Raw genomic sequence first — 19,370 nt, forward strand, 5'->3', positions numbered from 1 at the left:
GGGGGGGGTGATGCTTCGTTCACACTTGCAGGACTACGTTGTGTGTCTGATGTGGTAAATTTCTTTAGGCCCACTCACCAGAAAACACACAGTGAAGTTCACGGGGGGGAGCCCTCTCTGCGCTCAGTGTGTGATTATCATCACTACAATTGGCAGCATTAAAGGCCCAGTGCTCAGGCTTTTGTTACTGCTGCATGGTCATTAGCTGTGCATTTCAAAGGCCACTTTACTGTATGGAGGGAGGCGGTGGCAGAAAAGTACTTTCAGCAGTCTGTTTGGATGAGCATGCAACATTCAAACACACACACACTCACTTTATGACTCTATAATCCTGTTACAATATCATCTAGAGCAGGACAGTGGGAGACGCAAGCTGTCGGGTCTAAAAATACACCCAGACTCTCTTAAAACAAGACCAGGCTTCAGATTTGATTAGATGATCAAATATTTCATTGTGAGTCACTCCATCTGCATTTTTTTTCTCAGAAGAGTTGCGATCTTACTTTGTTTCAGCAGTTTGTAGCAGACAATGAGCCCCAAATAGAAAGTGAAGACACAATACCACCTTATATTAAGCATCCAACTTACTGACTGTTGTTCAGTAAGATGTTACACTACAGGTTTGTGCTGGAAAAATGACGGCAGAGAGGATATTTCTTCTTAACATAATGTTAGATCATCATAGCTGAAGCTTTTATTTCTACAGCTGAATTTCCCAGCGCAGGACCAGCAGAGTACTCATACTTTGTTATTGATTCCCTGATTTCTCACTGAACCCTGTCTTTCTTCTTTCAGCTGCTCCCTTTAGGGCTCACCACAGCACATCATCTGCCTCCAGCTCACTCGATCCCTGGTATTCTCTTCTGTCATACCAACCCTCTGCATGTCCACCTTTGCTGCATCCATGGATCTTCTCTGTGGTCTTCCTCTTTTCCTCCTTATTCACCGTTCTTTGTCCAATAAAGCCAATATCCCTCCTCTAAACAGTTTGAAAGTAGATCTTCAGAAGCTGAAACCACTGACTTTACTGAAGTTTGTGATCGGCTTTCATTAAAAATGCATAAAATACTTTCATTTGCTTACTGTGATATGTGGATACAAAAAAATCCAGAGACTGTGAACTTCTATTAACTTCTTTGTGGTGGTCGTGATCGACTACAACTGGTAGTTTTTTGTTGCCTGCATGAGAAGGATTTGCTTGAGAGCACTCAGTAGATTCACTGATACTCAGAACAATGTGAAAATCCAAAAAACTCCGTCAATATCTATAAAGAAGAAATGTACATTTACACAAGTTGGAAAAAAATCTCTGGAGCCGTCTCCAAACAACTGAGATTCCAAGAATTACAAATTCAAACAGTGTGGCTACAATGTAGCTGCCATCACCAGTGTGTGAATGTGTGTGTGAATGGATGGATGACTGGATGTGTAAAAGCGCTTTGGGGTCCTTAGGGAATAGTAAAAGCGCTATACAAATACAGGCCATTTACCATTTACCGTGCCCTGGGTGGGACTGCTACACTGCAAAAAGTGGATGGAATACTGAAGAGGAGGAATCTTCACCTCCAGTCCACATCCAGACAGTTGAAACTGGGACACAAGTGGGTATTTAAACACAGCAGTGATCTAAAGCACACATCAAAACTGGTTTTAGGTTGACATTAACATCTGGAATGGCCTCCTCAAAGACCCAACCTCAACCCTACTGAAAGTGGACTACGCTTGGTCCATACAGGAAGAGTGGTCAAACGTCCAGCCAGGATTATGTCAGAAGTTATTAAGTTATTAAATACTGTTATTTTTGCTGTGCAACGTATGTTTTTAGTTTTATTTTCCCAGTATTCTGTGCAAGTTTTCTTCTTTTCTTTTTTAAATAATGTATATAAATTTCTCTTATATTCTTAAGTGTACATAGATTCTTTTCATATCCTAGATTTAGATTTATTTGTTATTTATATTGTACAATCAATGGTGAATAAAAGCACCAAAATGATATTCTGATGTGCACTAACTGGTGTAAGTGCTGAATGACAATAAAGTGGTTATTTATTCTGTTCTATTTTTCTAAAGATGTATGCCGTGAGCATCTATCTAGCTATGGGTCTAGTGCTCCCTCTATACTTGAAACGTGGGTATTACAAGTAACTGAAACACAATGGCAGGAGGCATTCGCTTTTAATGTTTTTATTTAAGTTTGAGCTGCTGCATCAGAAGTTCCCAGCACGACTCATGTTGATGTTAAACTGCTTCCACTTTAATATTTTGGACCATTTGGTGAGACTAATTTATGACATCACTTTAACTGTAGCACAGATATTGGGATAAATATAACATCCTAACCGTGTCAGTCTTTATCCACGATCAGTACTTTTAAAACACTTCTTTTTCCCGGTAGTTGGCTCCAGTATCCCAGCTTACAGCATCCTGCTTGCAGCAATAAATATGGACACTTCCGTGTTATGATGTACGTCACCGGAGTGACACAAAACTCCCACAATGCAATGTCACGTAGACCTCAGCTAAACAACAAGCCGCACCTGAGCCTGAATGGTTTTAAATAGCCGGTCCGGATCGTCTGCTCGCCGGGCTGTCCCCGCTGTTTCTGTCCGGAGGTGGTCTGCCGGAGCTGGCTCGTTTTAGGTATGCTGTCCCGACAAATATGAGCGGATAGCCCTTAGCTAAGTAAGCTAACGGTAGTTATCATTGCCTGCTTCTAATTTAGCACAAATAAGCGTCTTTGAAGACATTTAGCTACAAATGAATCTCTAAAGCATGTTAGATTCTCGTAACTGGTTAATAATGAGTTGTGCTGTTACCCTGAGGTAATTAGTGCTTTTGAAACTAGCACTGATTTGGTGTAGTTGGGGCGAAATGTTCTGGTTATTTAAAGTTGAGTAATCGATTTGTTTTGCAGTGCACAGTTAGCAGGTGAGCAATAAAACTGCTGCTTTTAGATAGCCTGCTACAACATCAAGATGGCGATTTAACAACATTTTTTTAAAAAATAACTTCTTGCCTTTATAATTTTAAAACTTAAATCAGAAAAACAACCCGTCTTTACTCTAATTTTCTGACTGCGTCCACCTAAAATGTGACCACAAAAACGAAACAAAGCAACAAAAGGCCAAAGGAGCTTGGAAAGAAAAGCGTCTGGACTTCTTTAAGTTGCTTGAAGACGTTTCACCTCTCATCCGAGAAGCTTCTTCAGTTCTGAACTTCAAGCAACTTAAAGTAGTGCAGACGCTTTTCTTTGCAAGCTCCTTAGACTACGATGACCTGGATGACTGAGAACCTTCACAGACATAAAGCAACAAAAGAAAAAGTGGGCACAATATAATTCTCAAGCCATCATGGTCCTCCTGCTCGACCATCCCAGATTTACCTAAAAGTTTTATGCTCCAAATTGTATTAATATATACAGATTTCGGTGAAGTTTAAAGCTTCATTTATAAGATGCTTTTCTAGATAATTAATAATTAATAAAAAATTAACCACTAATTAGGGACAGGTATTTTAACAGTGTCAAAGCGGTCCTGTGAAGTGTTTGAGCACAAACTAATACATTCATGTTGCAAAAGAGTGATCATTTCCAAACAGTATAAAGTCATACTTCACAGTAATGCAAAATAAAACATGTAAAACACTTTTAACTTGAAATTCTTCATCAAAATCTCCATATTTTTACTCAACTGTGAGTGATTGATTTATTTTTATGATGGGGTGAACTATTGTAAAATCTAAATATCTTAAAACACAAAAAATTCACAGCGTTCATTTTATATATCCAAAACTTGGTCCATAAAAACTTTTAGGCAAAGATTGTGGTTGCAAAGAAAGTGTTATCACAATGGGATGATTTTTACATTGTTGCCCCAATCTCGATTAAACTGCTTGTTTATTTATTAACTCCTTTGTTTGTATTGCACAGCTGTGTCCTCCCACTCTGCGGTTGAGGGTTCAGGGTCCAGGATGGATCCCGACTATGAACATCGCCTCCTACGCCAAATTAACATCGAGAATGACATCTTTGTGAGTCGTTCGCTTAGTTTCTCCTCCTCTTCCTAGTTTTCATCCTTAATAATATGATAAAGTGTCATTTTTTTCCATCCCTTCATCTGATTTGAAATTTGCTTTATTAATTTATTCCTTGTAGAGAATTATTTTTTTATCTACTCAGATATTGTAACCACATTGGCTGTAGTATGGGAACTTAATAAAGATGTGCATCAGTGCTGAATGTGTGACATTATTAAGTTAGATCTTAGATGACGTAATCACTAACCAAACCTCTATGTGTTCATAAACTAACATACTTAATGATAAATGTTTGTGTTGCAGAACCTGCAGAACAGTCGGACACCCGCCGGCTCACCACTGTCCTCGCCCACTAAGCTTGGAGACAGATTCATACCTACCAGAGCGGGAGCAAACTGGAATATCAACTTTCACAGGATCAGCGTGAGACTGTGTTTTAAGTTTTTGGGTTTTTGTAAGAGAGCTGTGTGGACACAGCCAGTGTGTTTTTTTGTTTTGTCACTTTAAGTTTTTCAAAAATTCTTGAAAGAACATCACAGAGCACTTCTGTGTTTTATTTAAGCAGCGAAAATAGCCGTCAGTAGGAAAACTGTCTCAGTGTCCACAGCTGGTGAGGTCGCTCCTCTCTGGGCTTTGACAGCAACTTCATGAATTAGTGGAAATTAAATAGTCGTGTAAGTCGGCTGGTTCGGGTTATGGAGGGAAAACTCAGATTTCCTGTTTCATATTTTCTAAAGTTGTGATGATTGTTTTCCAAATGTTTAAAATAAATAATTTACAGTGTAAATGTTATAAATTGATCAATAACCTTCATGATTTATGTGCAGGAAAATGAGAAGTCACCGACTGTGAACAAAAAAACAAAGGATGCCTCTTCTGACAATATCAAAGGTGAATATGTTTTGAAATTGTCTAAATTTGGCTGTTTCCTTGTTATTCTTTTATACCTGCACATGAATCAAATATCACTGCTGTCGCTGTAGCAGACGGGCTGGCCTACTCTGCTTTGCTGAAGAATGAGCTGTTGGGAGCAGGAATAGAAAAGATCCAAGATCCCCAGACGGAGGACAGACGTCTGCAATCGTCCCCGCCCGAGAAGAGGAGTCTCTTCTCTGTATGGAAGTCTCAGATTCTCTCGGTCATCTTGCACTGTTAGCGCACCATGTTTGTGCTCTGATCAGACCTCTGTTTGCTCTAATGATGCACGTTTGCTGTTCAGTACTCGCTCAACACCAAAAGCTTGTCATCAGAAGACGGCGCCAACATCTCTCCCTACTCGTTATCACCCGTCAGCAATAAAAGGTAAGAGCGCTGTTTGAGCTCTAAAGTTTGAGATCATCCCTGCACTTTGGAGTCACGTTATACCTGAACTTCCTGTTGCAGTCAGAAGTTGTTGCGTTCACCGAGGAAGCCAACTCGCAAGATCTCCAAGATTCCCTTTAAAGTCCTGGATGCTCCAGAGCTGCAGGATGACTTTTATCTTAACCTGGTGGACTGGTCGGCTCTCAATATGCTCAGTGTGGGGCTGGGCACGTGTGTTTACCTGTGGAGCGCATGCACCAGCCAGGTACCGATACTGGAGTGTAAATTTCTGTTTGTTGTTGCTGTGCTGTGCAACAGTGACTCACTAGCTAAGTGTCTTCAGGTGACCAGACTGTGCGATTTGTCAGTAGAGGGCGACTCTGTCACATCGGTCGGATGGTCTGAAAGGGTAAGTACACGTAGCAGACTACTGTCAAAGAAACCTGTTAGTTGTTTTTTGTTATTAAGAAGATGCTTTGCACTTTGTTTTAGGGTAACCTTGTAGCCGTGGGAACTCACAAAGGCTATGTTCAGATCTGGGATGCTGCTGCTGGCAAAAAGCTTTTTGCCTTGGAGGGCCACACAGCCAGAGTTGGTGAGTTAGTGTGATCGTGGCTTCAGAAATGATCCTAAAGGAATACTTGAAAAATCAGCCAGGATAAAGTTGAGACATCTTGGAGGTCATTAAAGCGGAGCAACTAAGACTGTGTCTGAGCTGAGGCTTAAGTTAAAGTTACTCTGATTACAGGAGCTCTGGCTTGGAACGCCGACCAGTTGTCTTCGGGAAGCCGAGATCGTATGATCCTCCAGCGAGACGCGCGGACGCCTCCGCTGCAGTCAGAGAGGCGCCTGCAGGGACACAGACAGGAAGTGTGCGGTTTGAAGTGGAGCACTGACCACCAGCTGCTCGCCTCTGGCGGAAATGACAACAAGGTAGAGTTTTGTTTTGTTTTTTGTAATATTTAATCAACCACAAAGACTGTATGGATTTGCTTTGCTCACTGATGATGAGTGTTCGATTTGTGGTCTTAGCTGTTGGTGTGGAACCACTCGTCGCTCAGTCCCGTGCAGACGTACACCGATCACCTGGCTGCAGTTAAAGCCATCGCCTGGTCCCCCCATCAGCACGGCCTGCTGGCCTCGGGCGGCGGCACCGCCGACCGCTGCATTAGATTTTGGAATACCCTGACATCGCAGCCGCTGCAGTGCATGGACACCGGCTCTCAGGTCTGCAACCTGGCCTGGTCCAAACATGCTAATGAGCTGGTAAGAGACCCCACATGCACAGTGGATTTGCTGTCCGCGGATTTATTACCATTTGTAATTGTGAAGACACTGATTAAAAATGTAGGTCAGCAGCGATGCGTTAAGAAGTAGGGATGGGTATCGTTTAGGTTTTATCCAATACCGGTGCCAAACCGGTACTTTTGAAACGGTGCCGGTGCTTAAACGGTGCTCGAACCGGTGCTTAAAGAATGGAGAACACACACTTTGTCCTAAAACCTCTCATGTTCAGCTGTTTTTTTGGGTTTTTTTTGTAAAAAGATAACAATGTTAGCCTTTTCTGCAGCTATGGGGGATTTATGGTATTACGCTATCAAACAAGAAGACAGCCGCATGTAGCTATGATGCTGTTTGCTAGTTCACCTTACATGCATTAATGTAATAACGTGGTTAGCCTACTCAACGTAAATTACAAACGAACAACATTAAGCTACTCATGCAGAGAAGAACGGCTGCTGCTGCATCATCATCCTCATCATTTCTGCTACTCTGGCAGGGCTAGGGGCCAGGACTCTCCTCTTCGGGTTCTTGGGGGATGTTGCTAACTCCGGGTCCGATAACAGGCACCACACCCGCAGTAGATGTGCTCGGTGTGAGGTCTCGCAGCAAGCTATCAAATACGGCGCATTTCTCGGCTTTAAAAAAAGCGCTATACGTCGCCAGGTGTTTCATCAGATTCGAGGTGTTACCTCCTTTGCGCAGTATCAGCTTAAAGCACTTGTTGCAGGCTGCTGAGTTTGCATCTTTTGCTGTGAAGTACAGCCAGACTTTGACCGCTTCGCCTTGGGCATTTTTACTCTGTAGCTCTGCTCTAAAAGAAGGAACGTACCTGGACCCGCCTACTATCCTCAGAAAGGTAAAATGATTGGCTAGAATCCAAAGTGTATGACATCTCAGGGGAAAAAAGCACCGAAATGTGCGCTGCTTTTCGGCCTGGTTACTACCGTTTATGTCATTATGGCACCGGATACCGGTACCCATCCCTAGTTAAGAGCATTTTCTGAAGTCGATTGGATACATGTACAGAGCTGTTCTGATTGGCCAGCTCCAGGGGCTTCTGCATGGATCGACCTCAGCTCTATAATCATGAGTGAGGGAGATTAAAACTCAAAACTCTGTTTCGTTGCATGTAAAATTAGTGTAAACCTACGAGTGCAGAATGAATCCTGTTTTGTGTTTTATTGAAAATGACAAACTTCAGAATTAAGAATAGCTGCAAAATTACTGATTTGTCGTTGCTGGACCAAAGACTGGCAAGTAGGTGAGTCTTACTGTCACATAAGGTAACTGTCATGTTTGATTTAATGTGAACTTTAAATACACAGATGAAGAGATTAATCATTTTGTATTAGTGATGAGGAGGATGACAGATTCTGTCAGGCAGGCGTCTCATACTTTATTCTTCATCAGTCATGGTTTTTATTAAGGACGTGATTTATATCTTTAGTGATTTTTTTTTCTTCCCCCTAACCCACTCAATCACTGACTCTTCAAATATCTTCTGGGGGGAAGATGGATGGAGCATGCTAATCATCTTTCCAGCCCTTTTAATGACATTTTGAATTTGTGATCCAAGCTTGACACAAAGGTTATCCGTTATGGAGAATGGGTTCAACAGTTACCCCATAAAACGGTAACTAATGGTTTGGACATGTGCAGAGGGAAGGATAGTGGAAGACTACAGAGAAGGTTCGTGGATGCAGTGAAGGAGGAAATGCAGGGGGTTGGTGCGACAGAGGAGGATGCTGGGGATAGGCTGAGATGGAGGCAGATGATCTGCTGTGGCGACCCCGTAAGAAAGAAGAGGTTTTCAAAGATTAATCTCGCTGTTAATTCAGCTATATCGTCTTTACATACCGTGATGGCCAAACCCATGACTGCACTCTAAAAGTCGGTAACTCTGATGTATTCTTTATTTCTTCATTCATTCACACTTCAGTTTGCAGTAAGTTTGTTTGGTTTGGATACATTTGTTTGTAAGCGCGCACATTTAGTTTGCTTATGTATTTATACCAATTTATTTCCGATTCTTGGTTTGATTTTTGTATAATCTTTGTCCGGCCTCTCTCACCGATCGTGGCAGGTAAGAAACAGGTAAAGGAAACAAAAGGTGGCGTTTAAAGCAGTGAAATGCATAGAGGGGATGATTGGACCGCACCACCACTTCCTGGTGAAGGAGGAGAAAGTGTGTTTTCTTTAATTAAATGATTGAGTTTAGGGTTTAGTTTTGATTTTCTTCTTTGGTGTTTAGTTTATTAACAAACTGGACTGTGCTGCATCGTTTTGTGGTTTGTTTACTTACTCCTGTTGTGTCATAGTGGTCTGATCAGCCATTATATGTGTGTCATTTCCTGTTTAGGTCACTCATGTTTGTTTGGTTTGTTGAGGTCACAGTTCACTGTTTCTTTGACTTCTTTCATGAGCTCAACATTTACTGTTTGTAAATAAATGAAAACCCATTTTCGGCTCATTCCTGCGACTCCTGCTTTTTCAGCTCGGTCCATCACACATACACAAACTGGAGTTCATTGTTAAAAACAACAAAAAAGCAAACAAATGCTTTTCTTTTTCAGGTAAGCACCCACGGATACTCTCAGAATCAAATCTTGGTGTGGAAATATCCAGCTCTCACTCAGGTGGCCAAGCTTACAGGACACTCCTACCGAGTGCTCTACCTGGTCAGTCTGGGGTTTTTTTTCTCCACTGATAATATAAATAAGAACATTATTGAGATAAAATTCTAATGACTTGTTGTACTCTCTAGGCCATGTCTCCAGACGGTGAGGCGATCGTGACGGGAGCTGGAGACGAGACTTTACGCTTCTGGAACGTTTTCAATAAAACGCGCTCGACAAAGGTGAGAAAGCATCAACAACAAACCCCGCCCATTTTGATACCTGCTGAAAACATTAACCAAGTTTCTTCATTTTTTGTTTCAGGAATCTGTATCAGTTTTAAATCTCTTCAAGAGGATACGGTGACTTTAAGCACCTTTTTTAAAAGAAATAAAATCCTGCCATCATCGGCGGATAGCTCAGCCGCCTGGTGCTAAAGACATAAAGTACAATCGGAGGCTTATTGTGAGTTTTCTTTTCACAAAGGGAATGACGGCAACACCTAGTTTTAGTTTTATTTTTTAAAATTGTGTGAAAAATTCTTTTGCATCTGCTGTGAGTGTATTATTTTTATTATATGCTTAAAAAATGTAAAAGTGGGTGTTTTTTTTTCTTAATTGTCAGTATACAAAACTAGAAATCACAAGCCTTAAGAATATTGGTATCATCTGAAATGTGTTTTGTTTACCTCAGATTTAATTTATTTAACACAATTATTATACAACAGACATTCAGAGACTTATTTTTACACCATTGTTCATAGGATGGAGGTTTGGAGTGATTTAATGACATATTATACTATGAATAAATAAAAAACCAAGCACCATGATTATTGTGACCTTTGGACTGTGGTTGAGAGGAGGTGACTGAGTACAAAAAGTCTAATGCTGTGCATTTAGACGTCTACTGAATTGCTGATTATTTGCAGTAAAACAAATAAAAGATACTCAGGAGCCACTTTCTGACTTTGTGTATATTTATTTATTTATTTTTCACAACTTGTACAGCGTGGATGGAAAACCCGCCAGTGCATTCAGAATTGTTATAATTTCTTCGCGGCATAAATTGAACAAGCTACTGGAAACATTCCTCAGAGGTTCTGGTAAACTTGTTGCAGTGTTTAAGAAAAAACAACCAAACAGTTTTAGATCATTCAAGTTTTGTGATGTGGCACATTATCCTCCCCAGAAGCAACCATCAGAAGATGAGTACACTGTGGTCATAAGGGAATATGGTCAGCAGCAGAACTCTGGTAGGCTGTCGCATTTAAGTGATGCACAACTGATACTTCTGGACCCGGTGTGCCGAGATGATATTCCTCACACCATCACACCACCATCAACCAGCCTGAACCACTCGCACAGGGCAGGGCGATGTCATGCTTTCATGTTGTTTGCACCAAACTCTGACTTTACTGTGTGAATGTGAAAGCAAAAATTGAGCCTGATCAGACCGGACAAAGTTTTACCGAGCTTTTGTTGTTCACGTTTGATGAGCCAGTATGAATTAAAGCCTCAATTTCCTGTTCCTGGCTGATAGGCACAAAGTATGGTCTTCTGCTGCTCTAACTCATCTGCATTCAAAGGTGCTCTTCTGCATCCCTTGGGTGAAACGAGTTGTATTCCCTTGACCTCTGATATCAACACGGCAAATTCAAAGTCACTTAAATCACCTTTCGTCTCCATTCTGATGCTTGGTTTGAACTTCAGCAGGTTGTCATGAGCATGTATATATACCAAATGTCCCTGATTAGATGTCATGTGAGAAGCAGATTAGATTTTGGGGTTGAACAGTGCAATAAATAACATGACAAACAACATCTTTTAAATTCATTTTTAAAAAATGAATATTGGCTTCTGGATCATTACATGATTTTCATTATGTGAGATGTTTGTGTAAAATCAAAGCTAAGGCACAGTCTGTGCTGATGACAGCAAATGGCTGTAGTTGTAATTGCTCTCCAATCCAACAGGTGGCGGTACTTCTCCTTTTCCTCTTCCTCTGTGGTCGTTGATCGGAAATGCTGTTGACAGGCGGGAACTTGAAAGTTTGAGTAGGTTTAGGTTAAACAATATTCCCGTTTTAGTACCGTAAACTGTTTTTATTGAATTAAAGAGGCATCTTTCGTGGGAGCACGGTAAGTTGGAGGGACATCTGTGAATTACGTGCACTCATTAAACTAACTACGCTGGCTGATGATAATAGTCTCCTGTTGTTGTTTCTAGCTTTAGCTTTAGCTCGTTACCAGCTGTTATTTGTCAGGATGGGAGACAGAAATCTTGTTCAGGACTTGAAACGTTGGGCGACGGAGGAGTTTGGGCTGTCCCCGGACAGGCTGCCTAATGACAGCTATTTTAAAACGTAGGTATCTACACTTATATGACCTGTCATCAATGTTATTACCTAACTTTTTAGCCTTAAACTAATGTTGATTGTTTTCCAGACTCTGTGTTGGGACGGGGAAGTCGATATGGAAATATGTCACCCAGCATGTTTTCCAGCAAAGGTGAGACTTTGTTCTCGCTTGCTTTTTGTTTTGTTTTATAAACCTTTTGATCACTAAATTATAACGAGAGCACGGCTCATTTCCTGTCCTCAAACATTTACTCAGGACTCTGGTTCATTACAAAAGAAAAAACATTTGTATGAATGGCCTGTTTTCTAAAATAAACTGCAACCTCTGACTGATTTCTGTCTTTTTAGGAATGTGAGGATCATGCGTGGCAATCTTCAGTGGTATCCTATTTGGTCTTGACTTGATTTGCAAAGCTTCCAGCTTCTTTCCAACAGACTTTAAATTTCTCCCGGACCTGAATGTTACCTTTCTTTGTTATTTATTTGCTCTGTTATCCTTGACATTGTTATTAGGTATAAATTGCTTCAAGACAAAGAGGTAGGCTGCAACTTATTTCTTTTCCCCAGCAGTTATAATTTAGTTTAATTGTTAGTGATTGCACTTCACAAAGTGGAGTTTCTGTAAAAGCTATGTTTGTGTTTACTGGTGTGCAGTCTTGTCAGGCTGAGGGCCAGAGTGAGGCTGCAAGGCGTAAAGATCTCCAGAAGAAGATAGAGCAGCTGAAAGAAGAGATTAGTCACCTGGACTCTCAGATGAGTGTTACAGAGGAGCAGATGGCCACACAAGGTTAGTCCATCATATACACTGTGGGCGGGACTTCCAGCCATTCCGCCATAATTTTCCTCCAGTCAGGGTTGTGAGGGGACTGGAGCCTGTCCTGCTGAGTGAGACGCAGTGGACATTGGACACTAACACAAAGAGACAGCAACCGATCATTCTCACATTCACACCTATGCTCAATTCAAAATCATCAGTTGTGTTGTCACTACTTTGATTAGATGCAAACATGTCTGATGTTGTGTATGTTTGTTTCAAAAGGTACCGAGTTACACCTTGTGATTGTTTTCTTATATAAAGATAAAATAATTAAAGTTAAAATGAGAGAAGTTCTGAAGAAATATCTTTTTCACACATTTCACATGGTGACAGGTTCAGCTCAAATAGTTATACCACAAAGGGCTGAAAAGGTTGAGTCGGTGATATCAGTTTTCTCAACTTAATTTACATGGCTGTGAAAAGATCTTTCTTCTTTAACTTTTGTTGAGGGTGAATGGCAGAAATGGTTTTTCTCTACTATTTTGCCGTTTGCGTTTAATAGCTGCATTTTCTGCTGTGATTACACAGAGAGCTCTATCAGTCGAACCTGGGCCCAGGTGGAAGACGGCCAACGCAGAGAGCTGCTGCTTCAGGCTTTCAGGCAGCGTTGCATCTCGAGCCGCAAGGATCTTTCTGATGATGTGCAACAGATCAGTGTGCACTGCCAGGCTCTGGAACAGATGGCCAGGTAAGACAAAACATTTACTGATACATTTTAAGCGAAAACGAGCCGCGATGCCTTTTACACGTTTTTCTTTTTGTGTGTGTGTTCATTGCAGAAAAGCAGAAATTGAAGTGCTGTTTGATAAATCTTCTTGCAACAGAGACAATGACAGCCTCAATGTCAAAGTGGCAACAGAGGCACAAGTTCTGGTAAAACATGCCCGAATCTGTATTTTACTTAAGTTTAAAATTTAGAATGTTTATCAGACAGAAATAGCAAATATAGCTGCTTTGGAGGGACTCTGTGTGTTTTCTATCCATCAGACAGACATTCAGACTTGGGGCCAATTTATAGTTACCAGTTAACCCAACATTACTTCACCTAACCTTACCTAATGTATGCTGGCAGAAATGTTCACATTCGCACAAATCTGGAATCAGTTGCTTACCGAGGCAACTGTAGCATATCAGCTGCTGACTTCATGAAATCATCCATTACTTTTGTTTTCTTTCTTTAGCGCGATGTGAGAGAGCTGTGTGACGACAGGGTCCACTTCTATCAGTCTTTACAAGAGTGCGAATCGAAAACACAGCACTCTGCAGCCACACAGTAAGGACCGCAGACTGTACTCGATTTAAGTTATTCAGCTTTTAAAATGTATTTAGTTTCTTGTTTGTTTGTTTTCCCTGTAGTATGACCCGTGAGCAGAGGACTGCTGTATTCCAGTACTGGCTGAGTGCTGTTGAGGTTGGTGTGTTTGTGTCTGATTTTACAAAATATTTTTGTATTTGTGTTAACACTGTCTTTAATTTTGACTTTGCATTAACACGCTGTTGCTTGTTGTGTCACCAGAACGTGTTGGGTACTTACCCTCCAAACCATGTTCTATCAGCGCTGCAGTATTTGGCTTCAAGAGAGCAGAAGGTATTGGAGGAGAAACTGTCGTCTCTGGACGTGACACGGGATGTAACAGCTCTGCAGTAAGGCAGTGATCGGGATCTTTCATTTCACGTTATGCTTCCAGATTTCCAGTGTAATGCATTTTAAAAATGTATTTTTTTATTTTTTTGACATGCAGGTTCCGCTATGAAAGCGATCACCTTCTGGATATGTCAGCAGAAGAGGAAAATGAGTTACCACCAGTTAGAACCCTCTTAGAGGTGCGGTCACATTGCAGTATACCAATAGTAACGCAGACGAAACCATGTTCATACCATCATGATGAAAAATAGCACACCCCCTGTTAATTCTAACAGTTTACATATCAGGACATGAGGTAAATACAAACAATAGCACATGTCATATTAAACCATATCATTGTTGATTTAACAAAAAAAACTTGAAGTAGCTGTTTTGTATTTTTGATCTTGTGGTGAATTTACTGGGATGTCCACTCCTGTGAAGGGTATCATGAATAATCTTTCTCACTGTAGGATAATTGACTTTCAATTGTTTGGGAAGGGACCTATAAACCCTCATGGGTAGCAACAGTGGTAGCACATACCTGAACCGCAAAGTGCCAAAAGTTCTGCTTCTATAGTGGTGCTCACATTTGCTGATGACCAGTTAATGAAATAAACAGAAGCAGTAAGAGTGGACTTATTTTTTCATACATTTTTCACACATTATGTCCTGATACATAAAATCTTGATCGAACCATGATCATCTCTTTCTTTTTCCTGGAATCTGCGATTGGTAACTTTTTAAGCATAGACCCGTATGTGATTGTTGCTGCAGGCTGCTTGGGAAGAAGTGGAGCAGAGCTTGGTGGAACTGGCCCAGACTCGCTCCAGAGTCCAGCAGCTCAAAAACCAGCTGCAAACCCGTAAGAAGGACGCTGAGCTCGAGGTGTCCAGTATTCGAGATGAGCTCCAGGGTGATTCCTTGGCACTGTAAGTTCATTCCAATTCACTCTGCCTTTGCCATACATACCTTGGGAGTTGGGTTTCTGTGGGGGGGTCCAACAAACAGCCACTGTTATTGTTGTTTTTATCTGAACGATACAATGTTTTTAAACTTTGTATTTACATCCTGTTTGAAAACAGCTAAGTGAGTTCATTTTAATTAGTGGTAATATCTTTAGAGGCAATCATTTTGTCTTGTCTTCTACATGCTTTTTATTTTCCTTGCGCTCTGAACTGTTAGATCAGCTCTCGAGGTGGAACTGCAGTGTGTGATGCAGGCAGCCGCCAGGGATTATATCAGAGACTGCTGCATCCAACTTGACCAACATGCCCAAAGTCGACAGGAGGCGCTAAGAAGCCTTCGCAGGCAGTGGCAGAGCATACTGGACTTCAGACAACTAGTGGTGAGAGTTGACAGACAATATTTTTGGATGAAATATTTTCTACATGCATTATATATTGTTGATCTGTGGTCTAGATGTCTAGATGGTTGCTAGGTGTGAGGAGACTGACTTTTTGTCAGCATTTGTCACATCATAAAAATAATCATGTTCTGCTTTCTTGTTTTTATAGCTTCTCAGACAAGAGCAGATCAGAGGTCTGATTAAGGGGAACTCGACAGCCAAGACGCAGCTGATTCATCTTCACAGAGAGGTCAGGATCAATGACAGTGAAATATGTTTGATGAGAGGCTTCAGTCTGGGGTGAAAAACGAGAGTGACTAAAATGTAATTCTTATGTTTTTTTGTTTTTTGTAGCACTCTGAGGATTTTAATCTTTGTGTTTTGTCTCAGTTAGAGGAATTCATCCAGGCAAAACTAGTGCCACAGTTTGAAGATGTGACCACTGCAACCAACAGTCTAAGGAACGCTGTGTCTAAGGAGGCCAGACAGATGGGAACAGTTTCACTTCTTTCACTGGACCGCAGAACTATCGAAGGGTATGAGCATGTTGCCTGGTATCCCTATATTTGCCTCATTGGTGGTACATCTGTGGCCCAGCTGCAGTGAATCAAAACAAAAACATATTTAATTGTTGTCCTTGTCCAGGGGTGACATTCGCTGACCAGAAATATAATTCCATTTTGTTTTGTTTAGTATGCAACGTATTCCTGCATCGTGGTTGTCCATCCATCGCTTGCAGTCCCCGACCTTCAGCAGCGTGTGTCAGAGTCTGGCATTCCCTCTGTACAAGGTGAGTTTTGGCATATAATATGTAAAGTATTGCAGTTTTACTGTTTTCTCTTTGATTCGGCTCGCTCTCACGCTCATGTTTTGCTACGGTTGCAATCTGTTTGTGATGATATGGTGACTAATTAGTGAAAATTGCAAATCTGTGTCCCTCCCTTACCATCTAAATACCACAGAAATTCATTTAATTACTTGCATTGAGAGCCCAGCCAGAAACTCATAGGTTTAAAACAAATTCTTTCACAAATTGCGACGTAGTTACTGCAGGTCAGCTGTTTATTGCAAATCGACAGGCAGTTGGAGTCGTCTCTTACAAATGAAGATTCAAGATTCTTTATTTGTCACGTGCATGGTTATACAGGTATAACACGCAGTGAAATTGGACCTGATAGGCTCCTCTGAACGCTCTGCAGACGAGCTCTTCTGTTCAGCTGACTCCGAATGATTGCATCGTTCAGGCAGACTGTCCGTGTTCATAAATTAGACACCGATTATTTGCAGACAACCTTTGCAGTCGCCTTGTGATTGAAGGTGGTTGCCAGAGTTTGAGAGTGTTGCACGCTCAAACTCAGGGCGTCCAGTTGGAGTTGGTTGCTGAACGCTAAAAAAATTCAATGCAGTCACCGGGCAACCACTTCATTCTTCCTTCCTTCCTTCCTTCCTTTGCTGAAAGGAGGTTGCTATGATGATCTTACTTTAGTGTGACTGAGTCATTTGCTTCAGTAAAAGTAGATGTCAGTCAGTGGAGCATTGTTCTGAACTGGTGACATCATGATTTTTGTGTTGTATTATTTTTAAATATTCAAATTGTAATTTCAGTCACTAAAACAAACAGTTTATTCAGTCATGCTGCCTGGGTAATGGCCTCCAAAGAAATCTTCTAAAGGGACTTAGTGACCGTCTCACTATCCTAACATCACTTATGTTTCTTGTGGATCTTTCTCAAATTATTTTCTACAAAATCAGTGTTTGCAGCCAATTCTTAAATGTGCCCTAAGTGATTGTAACGGACGGTCATTGATCGATGCTGAACCCCTCACAACCAGGGATGATAAAAATTGCATCTTTGAAAGTCAGTTTCACTGAGCAGAAGGAAAATAGAGTTACATGTACCAAAGCTGCTGGGAGGTGTCCTTTTTCACTGTTTTATTTTTCCTCATATATCGCATACTAGTAACTTTTGACTTTCTCTGACTTTCACACCCGACTTCAGGCTCCGGAGGAGTTGTGTTCCCGATCTCGCTCACAACAGCTTGAGCTGCGTTTTCTTCGTCAGTTACTTCAGCTTCACTCTGCCACTCTGCAGAAGATAAAGAAGGAAGCGGATCAGCTGGAGGCATCTGATCAAAAAGGTAACCAGGAGAACTTATCGGGAGATAAGAGATTTAAAGCATTTGCTTTAAACACAAATAAGGGCAGTGTTTGGTGTACACGTACTTAATATGTTGAGAAATTTCCTTAAAAAATAAAATGCTCAGTGGATTTTTAGTAACATACTGCTGTCTGTCTGCACTCTTAGCTCTCCTGTCCAGAGTCATGGAGGAGGACCAAAAGCTTCTTAAGTCTTTGGTACCAAGAGTCCGAGGGCTCACTCACCGCTGTGCACAGGGCCTTTCTTATGGGGACCAAGTCAAAACCGCCATCTCTTATTGGTGAGACACATCTTTTAAACCGATAACCTGTTATCATTATTATTATAATTGCTGCTTAATCGAGATTTCTCCTTTCTAATCTGGGTGTATTTTTACAAATTGAGATCTGGGAATAACCTAGAGTGACACGGTTACCTGAACAACATCTGCAAGTGAATGGACGAGTTATCACTAAAAGAGCATGTTTTAAACACTCATTAGAACTACTTCCTGGTTTAACCTGTAGACAATACTAAGATTATTCGTGCACACTTTTGTATGTGTTTTTCTTTCCAAATTTAAGTGATTTAGGCAGTTTTAATGATCTTTCATTGATTGTCTGACTAGGCTTTTGTTGCTGGAGTCCATTATGGAGAGATAAATGTACTTGCCATTTTTAACTGGTCTCCATAATGCAATGTATAAATTACACCTGGTCAGTGATTCTGATTATTATTGACTGACTGACATCTCATTATTCCAGAGTGAATATACAGTCTTGGACTAAAGCTTTTTTTTTCTTTTTTTTTTAAACTTGTGATCTTCTAGATTTTTCTTTTTTTAAATGTAGAAGCTTAATCCAGGTACGGAAACTGACTGATAGTTGTTTAATTAATCTAATTATAGTTTTGCAGCTCAAACTATTTTAAAAAAAGACCAGCTTTCTTAATTCTTTGGTAGTAAACGAAGTCTTAAACCTTACTGTCAACTTGCCTATCTACAGACAGGTGATTACACCATTTCTAAATGACTTCATGGTTTGAATTAAAAAAAACAAAACAAAAAACAAAACATTCATGCCAGTACATCTGAGGCCAATATCTAACTGAATTTATTGGCTCTAATTATTTTCCATTCATGCCCTTGCTCAGTAGTCCAGCGTCTCATTCTCTAGTTAACTTCCCTGTTTTGTGTGTTGTAGGTGGGAAAGGCCAGCCCAGCATGTCCTTCCCGAGGTCAGTAAAGGAGGACTGACTTTTCAGCAGTGGTTACAAAGGTGGAAACTAGCAGCCAAGTCCCCATAGTTTAATACTATGATGGATTCCTTTCAGCACCTTTCAGTGGTAGAATGAACAGTGTTGTAGATATTTAATGCACAAATTGTGTTTGTTTGTTTTTTCTCTCATTTGTCATCATTACTCCTAATGTCTTACCATGTGTAAATCAGTCACTAATAAACCCTTTCGAAGCAAAATACTTGTTCCTTTCTTCTTTGCTTCCTCATATCCATTAAAGTTGTTTAAAACTGCCTCTGGCTCCTGCATTGGAAAACCAAGCTGAATCCATTGTGAATGCCCTCTGAATGAGCCGTAGGTGTCTATCAATAGCCCTGTATCGATCTTTCTCACAGTCGGCATTCGGTCCGCCGTCGAGCTCCGTGGGCACCGTTGTGGAGTGTGTGCAGCCATCCTTTGCATGGAGTAGCGCTGCTCCTTTGTAGCAGTGAAGGGGGAGTGGAGCAATCTGATTCTTGTGAACTCAGCTCCTCCCATCGCTGCGACTGCGCAGTTCAATTTTTCACTTTTTTTTTTTTCACTCCTACTCTGGCTTCCGGACGCCAAGACAGAGCGCT

General features: G+C 41.0%; 2 protein-coding genes across 4 annotated transcripts; both read left to right on the forward strand.

Annotated features, from left to right (window-relative positions):
• The first annotated feature begins 2,456 nt into the window (after positions 1-2,456).
• On the forward strand, positions 2,457-10,194 carry LOC146362209 (fizzy-related protein homolog). 3 transcript variants are annotated; one of them, XM_084921940.1, is made up of 14 exons: positions 2,457-2,640; positions 3,929-4,029; positions 4,339-4,458; positions 4,863-4,926; positions 5,019-5,149; positions 5,255-5,337; positions 5,419-5,602; positions 5,681-5,746; positions 5,830-5,932; positions 6,086-6,270; positions 6,370-6,603; positions 9,195-9,299; positions 9,386-9,478; positions 9,561-10,194. In XM_084921940.1, exons 2-14 carry the CDS (start codon positions 3,970-3,972, stop codon positions 9,600-9,602), a joined length of 1,470 nt encoding a protein of 489 aa, XP_084778066.1. In that variant the 5' UTR covers positions 2,457-2,640; positions 3,929-3,969; the 3' UTR covers positions 9,603-10,194. The 3 variants fall into 3 exon arrangements, with proteins under 3 accessions (XP_084778066.1, XP_084778067.1, XP_084778068.1); XM_084921941.1 differs by having other exon boundaries at positions 5,022-5,149; XM_084921942.1 differs by lacking the exons at positions 2,457-2,640; positions 3,929-4,029; positions 4,339-4,458 and having other exon boundaries at positions 4,541-4,926; positions 5,022-5,149.
• A 945-nt stretch (positions 10,195-11,139) lies between these two features.
• haus5 (HAUS augmin-like complex, subunit 5) lies at positions 11,140-18,986 on the forward strand. The gene is made up of 20 exons (XM_084921939.1): positions 11,140-11,373; positions 11,462-11,597; positions 11,680-11,742; positions 11,940-11,972; positions 12,105-12,129; positions 12,246-12,378; positions 12,937-13,096; positions 13,188-13,281; positions 13,590-13,681; positions 13,765-13,819; positions 13,925-14,052; positions 14,151-14,232; positions 14,810-14,964; positions 15,218-15,380; positions 15,550-15,630; positions 15,771-15,916; positions 16,074-16,170; positions 17,380-17,518; positions 17,686-17,818; positions 18,720-18,986. Exons 2-20 carry the CDS (start codon positions 11,500-11,502, stop codon positions 18,820-18,822), a joined length of 1,980 nt encoding a protein of 659 aa, XP_084778065.1. The 5' UTR covers positions 11,140-11,373; positions 11,462-11,499; the 3' UTR covers positions 18,823-18,986.
• The last annotated feature ends 384 nt before the right edge of the window (positions 18,987-19,370 follow it).

The sequence above is a fragment of the Perissodus microlepis genome, chromosome 23, assembly GCF_051167445.1.
Source record: "Perissodus microlepis isolate ML-2025 ecotype Zambia chromosome 23, ASM5116744v1, whole genome shotgun sequence".
NCBI classification, from domain to species: domain Eukaryota; kingdom Metazoa; phylum Chordata; class Actinopteri; order Cichliformes; family Cichlidae; genus Perissodus; species Perissodus microlepis.

Coding starts and splice junctions, on each gene's coding strand:
- LOC146362209 (XM_084921940.1), top strand. CDS start 3,970: ATGGATCCCGACTATGAACATCGCCTCCTACGCCAAATTAACATCGAG. Junction 4,459..4,862: donor TCAACTTTCACAGGATCAGC/GTGAGACTGTGT, acceptor ATTTATGTGCAG/GAAAATGAGAAGTCACCGAC. Junction 5,150..5,254: donor AGAAGAGGAGTCTCTTCTCT/GTATGGAAGTCT, acceptor TTTGCTGTTCAG/TACTCGCTCAACACCAAAAG.
- haus5 (XM_084921939.1), top strand. CDS start 11,500: ATGGGAGACAGAAATCTTGTTCAGGACTTGAAACGTTGGGCGACGGAG. Junction 12,130..12,245: donor AATTGCTTCAAGACAAAGAG/GTAGGCTGCAAC, acceptor ACTGGTGTGCAG/TCTTGTCAGGCTGAGGGCCA. Junction 14,053..14,150: donor CGGGATGTAACAGCTCTGCA/GTAAGGCAGTGA, acceptor TTTGACATGCAG/GTTCCGCTATGAAAGCGATC.